General features: G+C 49.7%; 1 protein-coding gene across 1 annotated transcript; it reads right to left on the bottom strand.

The window, feature by feature from the left end:
- Positions 1 to 491: 491 nt before the first annotated feature.
- Positions 492 to 7,891, bottom strand: NYX (nyctalopin). The gene is made up of 3 exons (XM_071573512.1): positions 6,732 to 7,891; positions 6,501 to 6,626; positions 492 to 2,645 (listed from the first exon to the last, which is right to left on the bottom strand). Exons 2-3 carry the CDS (start codon positions 6,595 to 6,597, stop codon positions 1,249 to 1,251), a joined length of 1,494 nt encoding a protein of 497 aa, XP_071429613.1. The 5' UTR covers positions 6,598 to 6,626; positions 6,732 to 7,891; the 3' UTR covers positions 492 to 1,248.
- Between the last annotated feature and the right edge of the window lie 10,267 nt (positions 7,892 to 18,158).

Here is an 18,158-nt window from a genome sequence, read left to right as displayed (position 1 = left end):
CTCCCACTCTGCTGCTGCCACTCCAGCACCCTCAGGGCAGGGGTGGAAGTCACATTCATGTTCAGCTGGTCAGGAAAAGGCAGGTGGGGAGAAGAAAGGGGGGATTTGGAAAATATTTGATAGTTTCTTAAAATTAATATCCATTTTTATTCCCACTTCGTGACAGTTTATCAGGAATAAAGGTTCATATGGATTATATCATATCATATGAACATCTATGTCATAAGCTGTGTATAATGATTTAATATAGTTAAAATATCACAAAAATATATTTCTTTATTTTGAAGTGTTGCTGCTAAGCACAGTCAGGTTCTAAGTGAAAGTATTTATGGTGTAATAAATAGCTTGCCATTTGCCCAAGACCATGAAAGGACATTCATGTGTACCCATTTGAGCAGCCTACAAAAAACTCAGAGTTAGTCAAGTATCTCAAAAACAAAAAAAAAAAAAAAGAAAAGGGGATCGAGCAGTAAAATTATTTTTGTGAGCAAAATATCAAATTATTTTATTAATGTGCTTTGATACACAAAACATAGTTCTTTCTGGTCATAATAGCAGCTTTCATTGAAGATTTCAAAGATAAAACATGTAAGATGCCATATAAAAGAAAATGACAGCATGGTTGATTAGCATGGCCAAATATGATGTATTATGTGGTACATATTAATGATGGAAATACAAAATATTTAGTAAAGTCTCATTGCATTTGTCATCACCATGCTCTGCCTCTGCTGCCATGCCATGAAATAATCTACAAATACAAACAATATATTCCTTCAAACAATATATCCGTTGCATAAAATGAAATACACTGAAATGACACTAATAATTATGCTGTTAAGTAGCTTTGCTTCAGAGAAGAATGTTTTGACAAACATGGGTCCATCTGGTTCTCCTGCAGCTGTGCCAGGACAGCAGAGGGAGAAAGGATCAAAATCCTGCTGAGGTACAGGGAACATCCCATGTCTCTCTAGGCAAACTCAATCTTACTGGTATTCGTTCTCCACAGGGCTCTGTGAGTATCCAGGGGCCTCTGAGGCCACACAGGGCAGGTTTCTCACCCAGAGTGGGACCCACCCTTGAGCCAGATCCCACCAGCTCCCAGGGGAATCTGGAGCCATCAGATCCAACCAAACCAGCCTGGAAGAGTTTGGAGCCAGTTATGTATGAAAGGCTCACAACACAAACTTTTCCCCAACAACTCAGTCAATGCAAGGCTTAAGACCCATGGTCCACACAGCCCTTGGACTATTTGCACTGCAAAACAATCACTGTAAGAAGTGCTGGGAGATAAAAAGAAGAGGAGTTGGCCTTGGTACTGTTTCCCCCCATGCCAGAAGAAACCCCTTCAGTCTGTCCATCCAGCTGCGTGGCGTTAGTGTAGACTTCAGTGGTGTTCGACACCTCTTCAGGAAGGCCCATCTGGAGCAGGAGTTTGGAGATAAGGCTGTTGAACTTGCTCTCTGTGGTAGACCAAGGCTCCTCGCTTGGGGGTGGACCCTCAGTGACGTTCAGCTCCACCGGGTCCAGGCAGTAACCTTCCGGTGACCTCTCGTAGAGCACATCCGTCAGGTCAATGCCAGCCACTGAAGAGGGGGAGGCACAAGGAATGTCCCTGACAAGTCTGTAGTTCTCCATCCACTCCTTGAGCCACTCGATGCGGCAGTCGCACTCCCAGGGGTTGCGGAACAGGTACAGCCGCCCCAGGAAATACACCGGCTCGAACACGGAGAAGGGCAGCGTGGTCAGGTTGTTGCTGTTCAGGTGCAGCGCGACCAGGCTGGTGAGGTTCTCAAAAGCCCCTTCCTCAATGTAGCTGATCCTGTTGCGGTCCAGGTAGAGGAACTCCAGCTCCCCCAAGTCCCTGAACCAGGTGTTGGAAATGTTCCTGAGAAAGTTCCCCCCAAGGTTGAGCATCTTCAGGCGCCTCAAGCCATCAAAGGAGTGTTCTGGAAGTTCACTGATCAAATTGTCATTCAGGTACAGGTACTCCATCTTTTGACAGCCCTGGAAAGCTCGCTCGTGAATGACATTTATCTTGTTGTCCTGCAGATTCAGGTATTTCAGCTGGCTCAGGCCCTGCAGGGAGTTGTAGGCCACTGCTTCAATCCTGTTTCTCTCCAGGTAAACGTGGGTCAAGTTCTCCATGCCCCTGATGGCGCCTGGGATCCTCCGGAAGTTGTTCTGGAAGCAGAAGAGCTCCTGCAGAGCAGGCAGCTCGATGAAGATCCTGTCTGGGATGTTGAAAAGGTTGCAGTCCGCCAGGTCCAGCCTCACCAGGCGCCTGAGGGCGGTGAAGGTCCGTGTGTGTAGGTAGCGGATGTACTCGTTGTGTGCCATCCTCAGCTCGGTCAGGCTGGGCAGCCCCTTGAACGCCCCCGGCGTGATGAAGGAGATGTTGTTGTGGTTCAGTGACAGCGATTTGAGGGAAGGCAAAGTCCCAAAGGCCCTCTCGGAGAGGAACTTGATGCTGTTCTTGTCCAGGTTGATAGAAGAGGCTTCACAGGGGAACTCGCTGGGGATCTGCCCCAGCCCAGCGCGGTCACAGAGGACGGAGCAGCTGCGCTCGGGGGTGCACACACAGCCAGGGGGGCAGGACCGCACACAGGCCCACACTGCACGGGCAAGCGGCACCCAGAGCATCACTCCATGGCGGGACACAGTGGGGAGGCACCATTAGCACAGACACTGGTCACCACAGGGAAAACAAATCACACTGCCTGTGCCTCCCTTCCTGCAGGGCTCATTGCCACCCGCTACCTGTACATCGGTGCTGACCAAGGAGCTCTGCTGAAATGTTCCCAATAGTCATCCAGAGCATCATCTCTGATTCATTTCTCCACCCAAGAAGGGGCTCACCTATGGTTTGTCTCAGTGTCTCTGTGACTGATCTCTCTACGGCTGATGGGGACAGGGTTTGGCCAGAGAGCAGGAAGAGATGTTTTAGCCAGGGAGCAGGCAGGAATATTGTAGCCAGGGAGCAGGCAGGGATATTTTAGGCAGAGATGTTTTGTCCAGGGAACAGGCAGAGACGTTTTGTCCAGGGAGCAGGCAGGGATATTTTAGCCAGGAGCAGGCAGGGATGTTTTGGCCAGGGAGCAGGCAAGGATGTTTTGGCCAGAGAACAGGCAGGGATGTTTTGGCCAGGGAGCAGGCAAGGATGTTTTGGCCAGAGAGCAGGCAGGGATGTTTTGGCCAGGGAGCAGGTAGGGATATTTTAGCCAGGGAGTAGACAGGGATGTTTTAGGCAGGGAGCAGGCAAAGATGTTTTAGCCAGAGAGGAGGCAGGGATGTTTTGAAGACCAGCAGCTGTGGATGGGTTGCAGTATTTTTGTGCTAGGAAGAGGGGAGGGCAGTGTGTGCTGAGTCAGGCAATGAGCAGGGGAGATCAGTGACTTGCCTGGGGTATGTCAACTTCATGATTTTTTCCTTTCTTTTGTTCATTAAATCTAACATTTCTCCACCAGAGCCAGTGCAGCACTGGGAGGGGGAACTGCCAGCTCTGAAGGATGCAGCACAGTGTTTAAAAACACATTCCCACTGTGTACTGGTAGAGCAGCATGACTAAAAATAAGTTAAGAGATATTGTTCAACTGCTCGCCTCATGATCTCACCACAGATGAGATACTCTGCACCTCCAGCAGAGTTTTTACTCTTTTGCTAATTCTCAAGACAGTCACCACAGTGCCTTATGTTTGATAGGAGCTGCCACTTTTTCCTTTATCAGCCTGACTTGAGGTGTGTGGCTGTTGTTCCTGTCCAAGGTGTCCCACACAGGTGGGTGTACAAGAAGGCAGAGAAGGCAGAGAAGCTCTTGGGGAGAAATCAGAGAAGGACAAATTGAATGGGAGACATGAGCCTCCATAGAAAGGCTCTTTTTTGAGGAAAAACATCTAGTCAACAAAACATCTGCAAAATTAAATATTTTTTTAATGCAAAATAGTTTCTACCCTTGACAGAGAGGAAATTAAGGTTATGTATATAGAAAGGATTCTTCACGGGGAGGGTGGTGAGGCACTGGCAAAGGGTGCCCAGAGAAGTTGTGGATGCCCCATCCCTGGAGGTGTTCAAGGCCAGACTGGATGTGGCTCTGAGCAACCTGGGCTAGTGGAAGGTGTCAGGGCAGGAGGTGGAACTGGATGATCTTTGAAGTCCTTTCCAACACCAACCATCTCTGACTCTATGAAAATAAACTCATTAGAGAAGAAGAACTGAAGGCAGAGGTCACTTTGTAATTGCTCTCTATGTATATCCTACCTGCTACTTAACAAAATAAGCAGCCACATGAGAGAATTCCATTTAGTCACTAGCAGGAAATGGGGATACTGCTCCTGACTGTTTTTTCTGCTGCAGTTTATTGGTGCCCACACAAGAATAATCTTTTTTTTTCCCTAAAAAAAAACATGAGATACCAAGAGCCTCCTTTATCATGGCACTGCTTGGATGATGTTGTTGCTGCTACTTCTGTAGTCATGTCTAGCCCCAAGGGCCAAGGGCCAGGCATTCCCCCACACTGGTGCTGAGGGTCCAGAAAGGGAAGCTCCCAGCAGCTGGGCTGCCTCTCCCTGCAGTTTCCAGCACAGTGATTGCCCATTGCAGCTGTATTCCCCATGGGCATTTTCATTAACACAGACTTGGGAGGTGAAATGCCAGGAAGCATCAGCTTCAGCAAGCATCAAGCTTTTATTTTCACAGTCCCTGAGGCTTTAATGTGCAGAACAAATGACAGTTCGAGCTGCAATTTCTCTGCCTTTCCTCCACCCTTATTAAAGGTAAAATGCATCAGACTGTATTTAGGAGTTTGCACAGCCTGTGGCTTCTGCAAGCAGGAGGTTTGCAAAACCAGTGGCTGGGCAGGTGCCCATTGAAGGGCATCAGCCCAGGAGCTGCTCAGCCTGGTCCTGTTTGGACCATCCTGGGCACTGCATGTAGAAGTGGGATTTAGACACATGGAGAGACCATCCCAGAAAGGCTTTAGCTGTGGCCTCTGCATTGAAATTCAGGTCCCATCATGCCTGGCCACACTATCGTGACTGGAGAATTAGCAAAACAGCATCGCTTCAAGGATAAATGGCAGTGAAGGACTCTGAGAGGTGGAAAGGATTTTAGGCAGGTTGTCATTTTGTTTGTTTGTCTGCTCTTCTCCTTTTTCCTGAGCCCTTATCTAACAGCCACAGCCAAAGGAAAGTGTCCTTCAGACAGGCCCTGGGAGGACAACAGCTGAGGAGCTCAGGGACAAGAGGGGGGAGAACACGACAGGCTCAGATTGTTCTTTCTTTGTGCAGCCTGCCCAGGGGCCACCTCATTCCCTGCCCTTTGCACCAGCCCACCCCACTGCCTGCCAACAGGGGCATATGTTGTTTTTGTTGGGCAGTTATATAAACTGAGGGCCAGACAGATTAAGGATTTGCCTGTTCCCAAATGTCTGACTGCAGGTGGCTGTCTGGAAAATTATGGATGCAAGTGCTGCTGCTGGTCCAAGAGCCTTGTGTGGGCTCAGGGTGACATCCAGAGGGGCACATGTGCATAGGCTGTCCTACAGGTGAGACTTTTGGGCAAGTTCAATGCTTAGCTCCAGCTACCCCAAGCTCAGTCCCATCTCTGGCCTTCAGAGCCAACCTCCACCCACTGCTGTGTGCACTGGGTGCAGTGGAGGAACAAGTCTGCTGATAACCAAACCCCTCCTTCCCCTCCTTGCTTCTTCTCTAATTACTCAGTAAAGGAAATATCCATACCCAAGCTGTATCCAGCCTGTTTTTCTTATACACAAGTGCCAAATGTGGGTCTTCTTCTAGTGGCATTTCACAGCAGACTTTTAAGATCTCTATTTACAAGCTTATCTCTTTTCACTTGAGGACCATCCAATGAGAAAATATTGCCCCAGCAACAGAAGCTCAGAGAAGCCCCTCAGCACTGCAGTCTTTGTGGCAACTTTCCCACCTTTCTCTTGCAGAAGGAGCTGGAAAACCCCCTCCACGTGAACCCCACTAAACCCTTGGGAGGGCACAGGGATTAACTCTTGCCTAATCTCTGACCAACATAGCCTTAAACATTCCCACCTTTCCCACCTTACTGCTTCCCAAAAAGGATGTTCTTTGCTTTTAGTGCTGTGTGCACAGAGAGGGCAGTAGCTGGAAGATGCCTCCAGCTCAGAGACACAGAGGGTGCTCAAATGAAGTGCGTGTTTTAGAAAAACAATGAAATCTAGCAGTAAGGTCAGAAATATTTGTGACATTAAGGAATAAACAAAATTCTGCCCCCTCTGGAAATTATCTCTTTTGCTCTTTTAAATACTACGGTAATTCCGTATTTGGAAGAAACAGTAAGAGATCAAACCAAAACCAAAAACAAAACCGTTGCAGAGTTTTAAGAAGGGTAAAGAGATAATGATTGCAATAATGAGTATTTAACCACCACCGTTCCCAGTGATTTGTCTAATCCACTACTGGGTAATCCAGAATAAGAATATACTCACCATTTAAAATGATGGCAAACATTACCTTGATTATTCCCTAGTGGCATTTCAGGTCTGGCAAGCAAACTTAAGGGATCTAAAAGCACACAGGAAGAACAGAGACAGGTTTCATCCTCTGTCATTTCCCTGCATCATTTTTCCATGAGAAGATCTATATTTAGAAAGAAAGATGAAGAAAAAACTCTTCTCTCACACACTTTCAAACTGAAGAAGTCCCCAGCACCTTCGTGATGGGTATCTTTCTTCCACCACTGACCTTCTCAGGGAATCCTGCAGCTTTGTGCCACTGCTTTTCAGGAGCTCATCTTCATCCTTCCCACCAGCTGTGCCAGGGTCAGGTTCATTTTATCTGAGGTGGGAGATCACCAACAGTAACAGACTGGCTGCATTCCCAGGAAATAGGTGCTGGTACAGAGGAGCAAAACCAGCTTAGGATCAAATAGTTGGAACTAAAATTCCCAACAGAAATCATCCAGATGCATTGCTTACCTGGGCAGGCAGTGGCTGTGTCCTCCCTCCTGCTCCTGAGGCTGCCATTAGCCACGCCAGTCAGCCTCTGGGAAGTTGGCATTTTTTTCTCACAAGCTATGATTTAATGGCAGGAAAATCCTCTGTATCAGAGGAGGATTAACAGAGATGGAAGAATGTGTCTGTCCTCTAAAGCTCCCAGAGCAAAACAGGGATTGCAGACAAACCAAACTGATGCTTTCTCCCCTCTGCCAACCTGCTCTACCCCCAACATTAAAAAAAATACAGTCCAGAATTGGCCTGCTGCCACTCAAACAGCATTGCTGAAAGTCATTACTCCACTTCCCATTATGTAAGGGCAGAAGAGCTGGGAGGGTGCAGCCTAAATGGAATTAGATTTGGGGACAAACACAGGCTTATGACTTCCCTTCACTGAGCTCTCCAAACAGACACAGCTTGGGACTCTCCCCATGCACATTTTCCCAGCCCTAGCATGGCTCACACACTGCTGCAAGGATGTCAGTGTGCTTTGCTTTGCTGGGAATTGCTCCTGAAGAACAAGGAGATACCAACAGCACTGGGACAAGGGTCACAAACCCTTGCTGGAGCTTGCATTGTGTATATGGCCCTGATAATAACAAACTCTGCCCTGTCTGTGAGTGTGTTTAGCTTGCGATGCTGCAGCTGGTGCGTGGAAATCATAAGGACAGCTTCTGTATGTGGTGATGTTTTAGCATTCAGGATGTGAATTGGGTTTTAAAGCCTTTTCTGACAGAATGATGATGGTTTCTTTGGAGAGTGGGGGCTGAATAAGTGAGTTATCTCAGCCTCCCATGCCTTAGGTAATTGCATTCACCATGTTAGAAGGAAAAATAGCTCTACCCTTTATTTCTATGTGAATTATTCTGCCTTTTTTTTTCCAGGAAACTGAATACCTGATGAATTTATGCTTGATACAGCAGGAAAGATTCAGCTGGGAACCAGCCTGCTGCTGCTGCTGCTCTTCTCTTCCTGCAAACTAAAGCACTCAGCTACAGCAGGTTTATTTTGGTTTGGCTTTCCCTCAGTCTTAAGGAATCTGACTGGCATCTCCGGAAATTTGTGTCTGTCTCAACAGCGTGAGCAGGCTGGTGCTGGGGGCAGCCTGGAGGGAAGGGAGTGACCCAACTAGCACTGATTTTAGCTGCAGGACACCTTTCCCCACCACCTTGCTGTGACAACCCCCCAGCTTTGCACTTCGGTGCTTTGCACCATGCTGTTTTGCAGAGAAGGAAAGAGATTTGCAAAGCCACAGACAGGCACGTTGCACCACAGAGCTGAAGCTTCTGGAGACCTTGTGGAGACAGAATTGCCACTGAGTCCTCACCAGTGATGGGACAGCTGATGTTTCCCCTAAAAGTCCTCATTCCCACAGGAATACCAGGAAGCCACAACCCACCTGATCACAGAAAGCAGATCACTGGCCCTTCAGCCATGGAGCAAAGTAGGGAGAAGAAGGGAAAAGTGCTTTTCTCCTCCTCCAACACTTATGAGAGCCCTAACAGTGGTACCAGCAATCATGTCTCCTCCCAGGGGCACACATGATGTCAGCACGGTGGGAGGTAGTGGGCAAGGCAGGGCACAGTTTGGTATGTGATCAGTTGGCAGCTCCCCAGGGATCAGACCTGCAGCTCGGTCTGCACAGCAACACTAAACCTGCTCATCACAAACCAGGAGGGGCTGGTCTGCACCAAGGCACCACATCTCTGCTGAGACTTGGGGGCTCCCATGTTGCTCGCTCTGAGCCCCTCAGCAGTCACTTTTGAGGGTGGGGGGTGGCAGTAGCTGCAGAACCAGCAGCTGTGATGCTGTTAGCAATGCTGCTGACACCAGCTGCTGCAGGGAGGCTGGCAGGGAGCACCTCAGAGAGCCACTGCAGCAGGCAGCCTTGCCACAGACCAGCACAGACAACTCCTGCAGGAGCTTGTCAGCATCTGCCATCAACATCCATCACACACACAGAGCTCAGTGACTGCAGCTGGCCTGGAGATCCAGCCCAGTCCCACTCTGGATTTTTCTGCTATGGCTGGAGGTTGAAAGGTTAAAACAGCCAATGTTCTGCCCTGTGATGAGCCCTCACACCCATAGACTTGCCAGCCAACCTGTGCTGGCACACCTGGAGCTCCCACCTGGCCAGCAGCAGCAGCTCCAAGGCTCACAGCAGTGTGCACCATCTATGGGCAGGAGCCTCACACACCTCCAGAGCTCAGCACAGAGATGATATGAACATCTCAGCATATGCCTGGGGGGAAATTGGGGGGCTGGGAATGAGGGGCACACTGGAGTCACAGTTTCTAGAAAAGTCCCACAGCAGGCAGCTGGTCAGGGAGCATCACCCTGCAAGCAGCTTCTGCAGGTGCACCAAGCCAGACACCCAGTGCCTCTCATGAACTTCTGGCAACTCCTGATTCATTTCCTCATAACCCTTGGTCCTGAAAGGACATGACAGTGTGAGAAAGAGGCCTGAAAAGGGGAAGTTTCTAGTTATCTTAGGTAGAAAACCTTAATTACCAGAGGGTTCATAAAGGAGACCAGCACTTATTCTTAAAAGAACCAAACTTTGGCTTTAAACCACACCTCAGTGTTTTTCAGAGCATGACTCATGGCTGGTTAATGCTGAGGGTTGAGCACAGTAGAGATGTTCAGTTCTGGGAAGCTGCTGTGTCTGCCAGCCTGGAGGCAGACTCAGAAGCTACAGACCTTGCCACTGCAGCTCTGTGCTGTTAATTTTTTTTGCCACCAAAGGCTCTTCCTCATGGTCTGCCCTTTTTAATCTCTAGGAACTCAGAGAAGACAGAAGTCAACAGAACAGTGGAACCAAGACCAGAAAGCAGCAGAGCTGTTTAGATTTCATCTTCCACCAAAAGAATTGGGAGAATACAGTCCTGACTGAAGGAATCCACTCTGCTCCAGCAGTGTGTGCTGTGGGGACATAAACCTTGGCACAGTGTCACCAGCTGGCAGTGAGGACAAGCCTGTCTTACAGGAGAAGCCTCTGCAGACTTGATGTGATTGCTTCTAATAACCCATTTCCTCATGGCCAGGGGCATTTCATGTGATGGTGACTTAAGGATATGAATGTAGCTCCTATCTCTGATACATATTGATATGATTTAAAATGATCACTGAGGGCTGTGTCTTGCAGTGGTTCAGCTGCAGATTAAAACATTCCCTTTATTTTCAAAGCTTGACCAAGAACAGCTGGTGGGACTCATCTCACCTGACTGAAGGTGAGAGGTCTCATCTCACCTACTTCAGCCACCTACCTGTGGGCATCATCATGGTCCTCAGCAGGGCCAATTTCGCTGACAGGATGACAAGACAGACAAGGGTGTGTGGCTTTGGGGACACCTTCACGCTGTTACGCAGCAGTACTGGGTTAGATGGAACCCGAGCATCACACACCTGGATCTTTCCAGCAGTGAAGAGGCAGAGCTGCTTGGCTGACTCCAGAGGCTGAACATCTTCAGGCCCCTGGGTTTTATCTCTAACAGCTGCTTGCTTTCATGGGACTCGTGTTGGGGGTTGAGGTCCCTGTGCCCCAGAGCGCCCGAGCCCCTCCGCTGCCCCAGGCTTTGGTTTCCTGAGCTTCTGCGGCAGCACCCGCAGCTCGGTGCTCACTTCCCCTCTTCTCACAGCCACAGCTGTGTCGCCCATCCGAGCCTTTCCTGTGCACGTAATCACTGCGGTGACCTTTGAAGGAGCTGCCTCAGCGTTTCTCGACGGGGTTGCCGCTGTCGACTCTACCTCAAAGGAGCGGGTTCCACACGGGGCGGTCCACAGAACCTGTTGCGCTCTCGGCTCCGGATGGGGTGGGTTTGGGGCCGGGAGAAAGTGCCCTCTGTGGTGGGATTGCCGTGCTCTGAGCAGACAGGATGGACCCGTGTGGCCGTGCTGGGGTTTGCAGCTGCAGCGCAGACCGCGCCGCCACCAGAAATAGCGCTTGGGTCACGCGTGGTGTTGATGATTACAGAAGATGCAGAAGCAGCTGAGGAGCGAAGCAGGACTTTAGAAGCAAGGAGTTAAGAGGCTTTCCCTTGCTCAGAAGAGAGGAAAACTTTACTTCTGTAGGCAGGGGTTTCATTTTTGTTTGGACTGAGACAACCAAACTGTTCAGGCACTAAATTCCAGAGCCCTGAGAGCACCTGTAGGTGTTACATGGGTATCTCCAGCAGGTCCTCCCCCATCCCTACCCAAATGGGGTCCCATTCCATGTCAGGACTGTCAGTCCCTGCCCAGTCTGGGTGCTGCAGGTTGCAGGCTGTTGCTCACCCTCTCCCCGTGTCGCAGCCCCCTCACAGCCTGCACAGCCCCTCAGGCTGCTATGCTGTGTCCTCCTTGGGCTGCCTTCTGCCAGTCCCACTCGAGCTGCAGGAGATCCACACCTATGGCAGGGCTCAGCTAGCTGCAGCCCACTGGAGAAACCCTGGGGGACTCTTTACCACCTGGTCCATGGAAGGAGGAAGCAGGGATGAGACGAGGCAGACAGCAGCAGCACTTGGCAAGAAATAGCCACCAAAAAGCCACTTACCCACGTGAAGGGTAAGGAAGTGAAGCCAATAAAACAGCAGAAAGAGGAGAGAGTCATGCTGGGCACTAAATCCAAAGGCCCAGACCAGCTACTGCCCCATGGCCCTGCTCTGAGGCAGGAGTTGGGGGCCAGGAGCCTGTGGCTGCAGCAGGAGCATCTTCTGAAAGGGAACAGCACACTCTAGGGTAGGCAGCCAGAAGCAGATGCAATGCACAGCAAACCTTGGGCTAGTGTGTTTGCCTGTCAGCCCAAACCTCTGTCTACAGCCCAGTTAGAACTCAAGCAGACCCCTGGGCAAGAGGGAGCCTGGGGGATGGAGTGGAGCTCCACCAAGGTCAGAGCCTCTGACTTCCTGGCAAGGATGGGACAGACCCTCTCCGAGACTGTCCAGGCCACTGGTTTTTACATCAGCTCATGAGGTCTCTCCCAGCCCATTCTGTGGATGTGGTTTCATATCTCTCTGGTGCAAATCAAACAGTAACATTTTCAGCAAGAAAGGAGCAGTGTGGGCTGCTCTGCAGTGAGAGGCTGAGCATTTGCCATGGAAGCAAGTTCCAGCTTCCCACTGCAGTACATGTGTATGTAGTGCTGAAAAACACCACCATTTGGGTTGCCAGGTAACTCCCCACAACACCCAGAGCAACCCTGGGGAAGGAGAGGGAAGCTGGGCTCAGATCTGCATAAACTAAAGCTGAAGAGGAACTTCAATCTATGTTTCCCACATCTGGTCTCTGACTCTTGGCTCTCTGCTCTCTTGACTAAAACTGGCCAGCCATGCTCAGGCTTCTCTGTTCAAGAGAAAACCGCTGCTGGTGAAGCCTGAGCATCATCTGTGTTTCTCTGCAGGGTGAGGGGAGCCCTGCCCTCACTCCTGCCTTGGAGCAGCCCTCAGCTCAGCGTGCTGCTCAGCATCACCTCGTGCCTGGCGTGTGTCCTCGTGCTGCTGCTCAAGTGTCACACAGCAGACAGGGAAAGTAAAGGCTGGCAGCACCTGTGCCAGCAAGCCTGCTCTCCCTGCTGAAGCCTGCCCAAGAGCACCAGTGGTGTGGGCATGCACAGCCAGGCAGCCCTGAAAGGATTTGGACTCAGGACACTTTTAGCAGCAGCTGGAGAGCTGCTCTGCCACAGCCTTTCTGCATCTGTGGGGTCATTTCTATCCTGTGTAACACAGAGCTGCTTGTCTCCTGCTGGAGTCCTCACACTGTGTTTTCCACAAAGTGCTGCCCAAGGCAGTGCCTTCCTGCAATTCCTTGTGATCTAATGGGAATGCTGCACAGTACACACGTGGCAGTGAGCTCCACTTAATTCCCCCTTAGTGGCTGGTGAGTCCATTCATCCTAATAAAGCTGCCTCCACAGCCACCTGTGGGCAATGCACAATGAACTTACACACAGCACTGCAAACACCTTTTGAAACAGCCTGTCTGCACTAAACACACAACAGGCCATACATTGTCCAGGCCTCACCAGACAGTTTATTTACCTTGTGGTGATTCAAATCTCCCACCTCCATTACAGGATCAGTGTCACCTTCTCTCCCCTGTATAGTGTCAACATTCAGGGCAGGTTCATCACTTACCTGTCTCTGCTTAACTCAGACATTTCCATCAGGAGTCTGCTCTGTAGCCAATTGCTTGGGGAGAATTAACCAGAAGCCCTGGAACTCTTGGATGAAGCAATCTGGGTGGCTACAGCTGTGCTGCAATGTGATTTTTTCTCCACCTGTCATGGTACTTTCCCCTGCCTGACTAACACTTCCGAATGCCAAGTAACAAGGAGAATTCCAACATGCCAAGCAGCCACAATTACCTGGTTATAGATCTAAAATGGAATCTGTTGTCTGTCAAAGGTGCTGGCAGGCAGGAAAGCAGCAAAGCAGCAAATCAGGAATAAACTTCAATACTATAATAACCAGTACATTAAACCAGAGGTTAGAGCAATATACAGTTACAGATGATCTGGAAGATTTGTTACGCAAACTTATCATGCCTTACTGAGTATGCAATGGCCATGCATTCCATCAATAATCAAGCCCAGAACAGTTAAAGGACTGGGATGAAAACACAGCAAGAGAATTTACAAAAAATTGTTCATTGTTCCAGCCAACATTCATTCCCATACAAACAGCCACATGCACATCTTTCAGCTGTACCCCCTTCTCACAAAGGCAAGGGGCATGAGAAAGGCTCCAGGGCTCCTCCTCACAGCTGCATGAGTAACAGCTCCCCACAGTGTGCAGCACACCTGAACACCAAATGTGTTGGGCCACTAAGAAAGGATGTCATGGATAAAGGACAAAGAAACTAAGGAAGTCTAAACATGGTGCCCAGGAAACTCTGGTGAGAAACATGACATTGCTCCAGGGCACACCAGAGGGAAGATGGAGCAGTTGCTGGGCTCAGGAGCTGCCCTGAGAGCAACCAGTGCAGCCAACAACAGATGGTTTAGATTCTCCAGCTCCAGTAATGCAGCTACTCACACATCCCCCACCTGACATATGCAGAATTTTTGCACGGGTCTAAGATGATTAAAGGTAGCAGAGCTTAGGGAGGGGAACGGCCACTGCAGGAGATAAGCTCACATTCACACCTACATATTCTGCTTCCCACTCATTCCCTGCCTGTGATCTTATGGGCTGCTGACACTTCCTCCTCCGTGCCAATCCTGGGCGTCACCAAAAAAAGCCCCATGGCATGACATGGCAAAGACAGAAAATCCCACGCACTGGGGTGTATTTATGGATCACAGAAGCACAGCACTTCTGCTCATCCAAAAGGCTTTGATTCCCGCCAGCTGCAGAAGACCTGGATACCTGTGGGAGAAGGGTTTCAACACCTTTTCCTGAGACATCGAATTGATGGTGGCAGAGGAGGCATCTCTTGGATAGGATCAGTGCTGAGTTCCAAGCCTGGCAACTGGCAATGGGAAGAGAAAGCTCCACTCCTGCTGGCTTGACAGCAGCAGCACTACAACCTGCTCATCACTTAACCATTTCTAGGTTGCAGGCAGGGATGCTGTGCAGGTTGAGTCAGATTCACAGGAGCCTGCAGAGAGGTGAGGGAAACCCTCTTTGCTCATGTTGGAAAAGCTGTACCACAACAGCTGGGCTTTAGCAACAAGTGTGTGGCAACAAGCTGTTGGAGCTACTGTGCCTGATCTGAGTTACAACAGAGAGTAGAGAGTATTTGCCCTCCCAGTATGGCAGGAAACAGAAAATAAATGAGGAAACAAATGATGTGTGTGAGGCAGGGGGAGGGAGATGCTGCAGAAGTGCACTGATGAAGCCGAGCTGTGGGAGATGTGACAGAGGAGTAGACATTCAGCATTAAAAATAAATCACACCAGGGCTCTGCAAGATACCACAACCCTCAAAAAAACTGTCTTCTATCCAGAATTTCTCACTATGGTTATTATTTCCGTTCGATTTCAGCAGCTCTTTCACACTTCTCCTCTGAGCCTTACCAGGTTTTGCAGGGGAGACACATTTGGTACATGAGGCTGTGGGAGAGGGAAGGAGCAACATGACAGGCTGTGGGGGGCAGCACGTGTGGGGCATCCAAAACATCCTCTCCCTGCTTGGCACTCTGAGTATTCACAGCAGCCACTCAGGTGCACAGCCCATCCACAGTCTCTCTCTCCTGCCAAAGCAATGGACTCACCACTGAACAGAAATGCTTCCTTTAGACAGGGAAACTTTGCTGCTCAGGGACACAAGTGGTGCAATTTAAAATTTGCAAATAAAGTGAAAGCACCAAGCCAGGACACACTCAAACTATTATTTGGGGTAGATGCTCAGTGGGTGCCTTGATGAAAGGCACCAGGAACCCCATCAGTGCTGCAAGTTGGCTGCGTGTCACCTGAGGGTCTCCAGCAGAAAGGCTACAGCCTCATCTCAGGGTGCAGAAAAGAGGACACGAGGGTCCCTCACAACCTGATGGGCAGAGGCATCTGCAGGGGAATGGGATGAGCAACCAGGGCAGTAATGTGGTACCGTGAGGTTGGCTTGTGCCAGGAAAGCACAGATCTGGACACCTTGTCTGAGACCCACCCCTGCAGCTCTGGGGCTGTGCCAGGTAGTAGCATCTGTGTTTAGGTGGCTCTCTTCACACCTGAGTGACCTAAAAAGGATTAGGTGTTTGCCAGGGGATGTCAGCAGCCTAATCACCTCAAGGCTCTGGGCCTGAATCAAGGAACAGAAGTGTTTTGTGAGACTTGAGGCTTAGGCAGCAGCTGAGACAGATCTGAAAATTATATTTATTCAAGCATGGAACGTGCCTTACTTTCCATACCAAAAACTGTTTGCCTTTCCTCTGTCATGCCTGTGCTTGACCAGCCAAGCCCAGTCCCAGCCGCTTCGTCAGGTGTCGCTGGGACTCTGCTGTTCCGTGCAGGGAGCCCAAGGAGCAATCCCAGTTCCATCCCACGCCAGCCTCAGCCAAGCCCTTGCCACCACTCCCCTGGGAGCGTGTAGGGACAAACTGTGCTCCGCAGCATCACCCACGGCTCCTGCACCAGCAGGTTCCTCAGTGCTCCCCTGACAAACAGCAGCCCCAAGCTCTGCTTCCCACCGCATAGAGAGAGCCAAACACAAAGCACCCTCTCCCCAGAGAAGTGCCCCACTGGCAGAAGTGATGGGAGCACAGATCAAAGGGGACTATCCCCCCCTCCTGTTGAAACCATGACACTGTGCAGCGAAATTATATAACGCAGCAGCTTCTGTCTGGCAGAACACAGAGTGAAAGAGGAGATGGGATTTGCAAACACTTCCAGGGGGAGTAGCAGGGAGGGGGGGCGGGTGGGGGTAGAATCGCCTTCTGTTTCCTGGGCAGCTTCTGCATTTTGCATTGAACAAATCTGCAGATAAAATACAGCAGCAGCCTCAGGAGCAGAGACCAGACCTCAAAAGAAAATTCCCCCATGCACCGTGAAAGCCCCTGGATGCAGCTCTCACCACCACTGCCCCTGGCCCCATGCCCAAAAAACACTCAGGCAGATAAAAAAAACAAGGCTCAGAGATTTTGGGCACCAGCAGAGCAGAAGCTGCAAAGGTCATAGTTTTGCACTGTAATTAATTTTGGAGCTGTTTTTTTTCGTCTTTCATGCACAGCCCACAGCAGAAGTGGGGAAGAAACCACCTCTCCAGGAGGTCCTGTGGGCATTGTCAGCCCTTGCCTGTCTTTTCACACCTAAAAGGGCAAATGCCAACATTAACAGAAACTCAGATCAAAAGACTTGGGTGTCTGCTTTTGATTAAATCTGACATAAGGGAAGAAAGCTTAACTAGGGCCTAGAAGAGCACTAATTATCAAATAGAAAATTAACAGGAAATTTGTCTCTAATTTGAGCTAATAATTTCTAGGGGGAGCATTAATTAAATGGGGGAATTAAATCACCAAGAATTTGAAGAGTGACCATTTCTGATGAGATTCAGTTAATGAGCTATCTGATAATCACGTTGGCTTCATTTTCTTCTCCTCTGGACACAAGAGGAGAGACAGAGAGCAGATTACTGCAGTGCCCCCCCTCCCAGGCTGCAGCACTTTACTGAGCCTCAGCCTTTTCTCTTGCCAAAACCTGAGAGAATGAAAAGCAAAAGCCAAAAGCAGAACACTGCCAATACACAAAAAAAGGAAAAAAGAAAAAAAAAAAAAGAAAAAAATTAGTAGGTGAGAGAGAAGGAAGTTTGCTTTACAGAAATGGCTCACAGGGTCATGGCACACCCTGGTGCCTGAGCTCAGTGCCAAACAGGCGACACAGTGAACTAGAGGCACAGTACAGTGCCTGCAACGTCCAGCAAAAGGGGGTAAAAGGTGTCTGTCCCTCTTTCAGGAACAAAAAACCCCTCATTCTGCTTTGGATTTCAGCTACATCCAAGCTGTTACACAGTCCCGAGCAATGGAAGGGAGGTTGAGGCTCCTCCATGGCCATTAACAGAAACCAACCCACACAGTGGCACTGCCGTGCTCCAAGCTGGGTGAGGGCACCCAACCTCACTCCTGTCCAATTAGCCAGAGCAGTCTTTGTGTCAGGGTCACAATTTTATGACAGCTCCATGTCAGCTGCAGGAAGAGGAATGATCTCCAGCCTTGCAAAAGGCAGAGCCGCATGGGCAGACACCACCTGATCTCTCACAGAGCCTGCCAGCACAAAAATAACTTCTCAGAAACACTCGAACACATCTGAACAAGCACAACGAGCCAATCCTGGCTCAGCACTTTGCATCACAGGGCTGCAGCACTTGTGAGCCAGCCTCCAAAGCCCTAAATTTGGATTTGCTTGGATTTGCTGCATCTTCAAACCAGTGCCTGAGCTCACCTACTTTCAGTCCTGCCAATTCCTTGAGGCATTACATGCCAAGTTCTCTAACCACTCTGCAGGATGGAAAAACACAAGCATTTACACTTCAGGGCAGGGACCAATTTATGGCACCTATAATGGGTTAGTGAAATAACATGGCCAGATCCAGGGGGAACTGAGGGGGACAGTTACATTATCCACGTCATACACACCCTGTGTTTTTCCACACATGCACAGGGGTCAAAGGAGGCAAACAGAAGGCTTAGGGCTCTCTCCAGAAGTGGAACTCACTACTGCTGATCTGTAAAATGATTCTCCAAGTGTCATGATTTTCCCTGATGCTGCATAT

Source organism: Pithys albifrons, chromosome 1 (genome assembly GCF_047495875.1).
Source record: "Pithys albifrons albifrons isolate INPA30051 chromosome 1, PitAlb_v1, whole genome shotgun sequence".
Taxonomy (NCBI): domain Eukaryota; kingdom Metazoa; phylum Chordata; class Aves; order Passeriformes; family Thamnophilidae; genus Pithys; species Pithys albifrons.
The sequence above is the reverse complement of the archived record's forward strand: the minus strand, read 5'-3'. Positions and strand labels throughout refer to the sequence as shown.

Coding starts and splice junctions, on each gene's coding strand:
- NYX (XM_071573512.1), bottom strand. CDS start 6,597: ATGACAGAGGATGAAACCTGTCTCTGTTCTTCCTGTGTGCTTTTAGAT. Junction 2,646..6,500: donor GCCACTAGGGAATAATCAAG/GTAATGTTTGCC, acceptor CCCGCCATGGAG/TGATGCTCTGGGTGCCGCTT.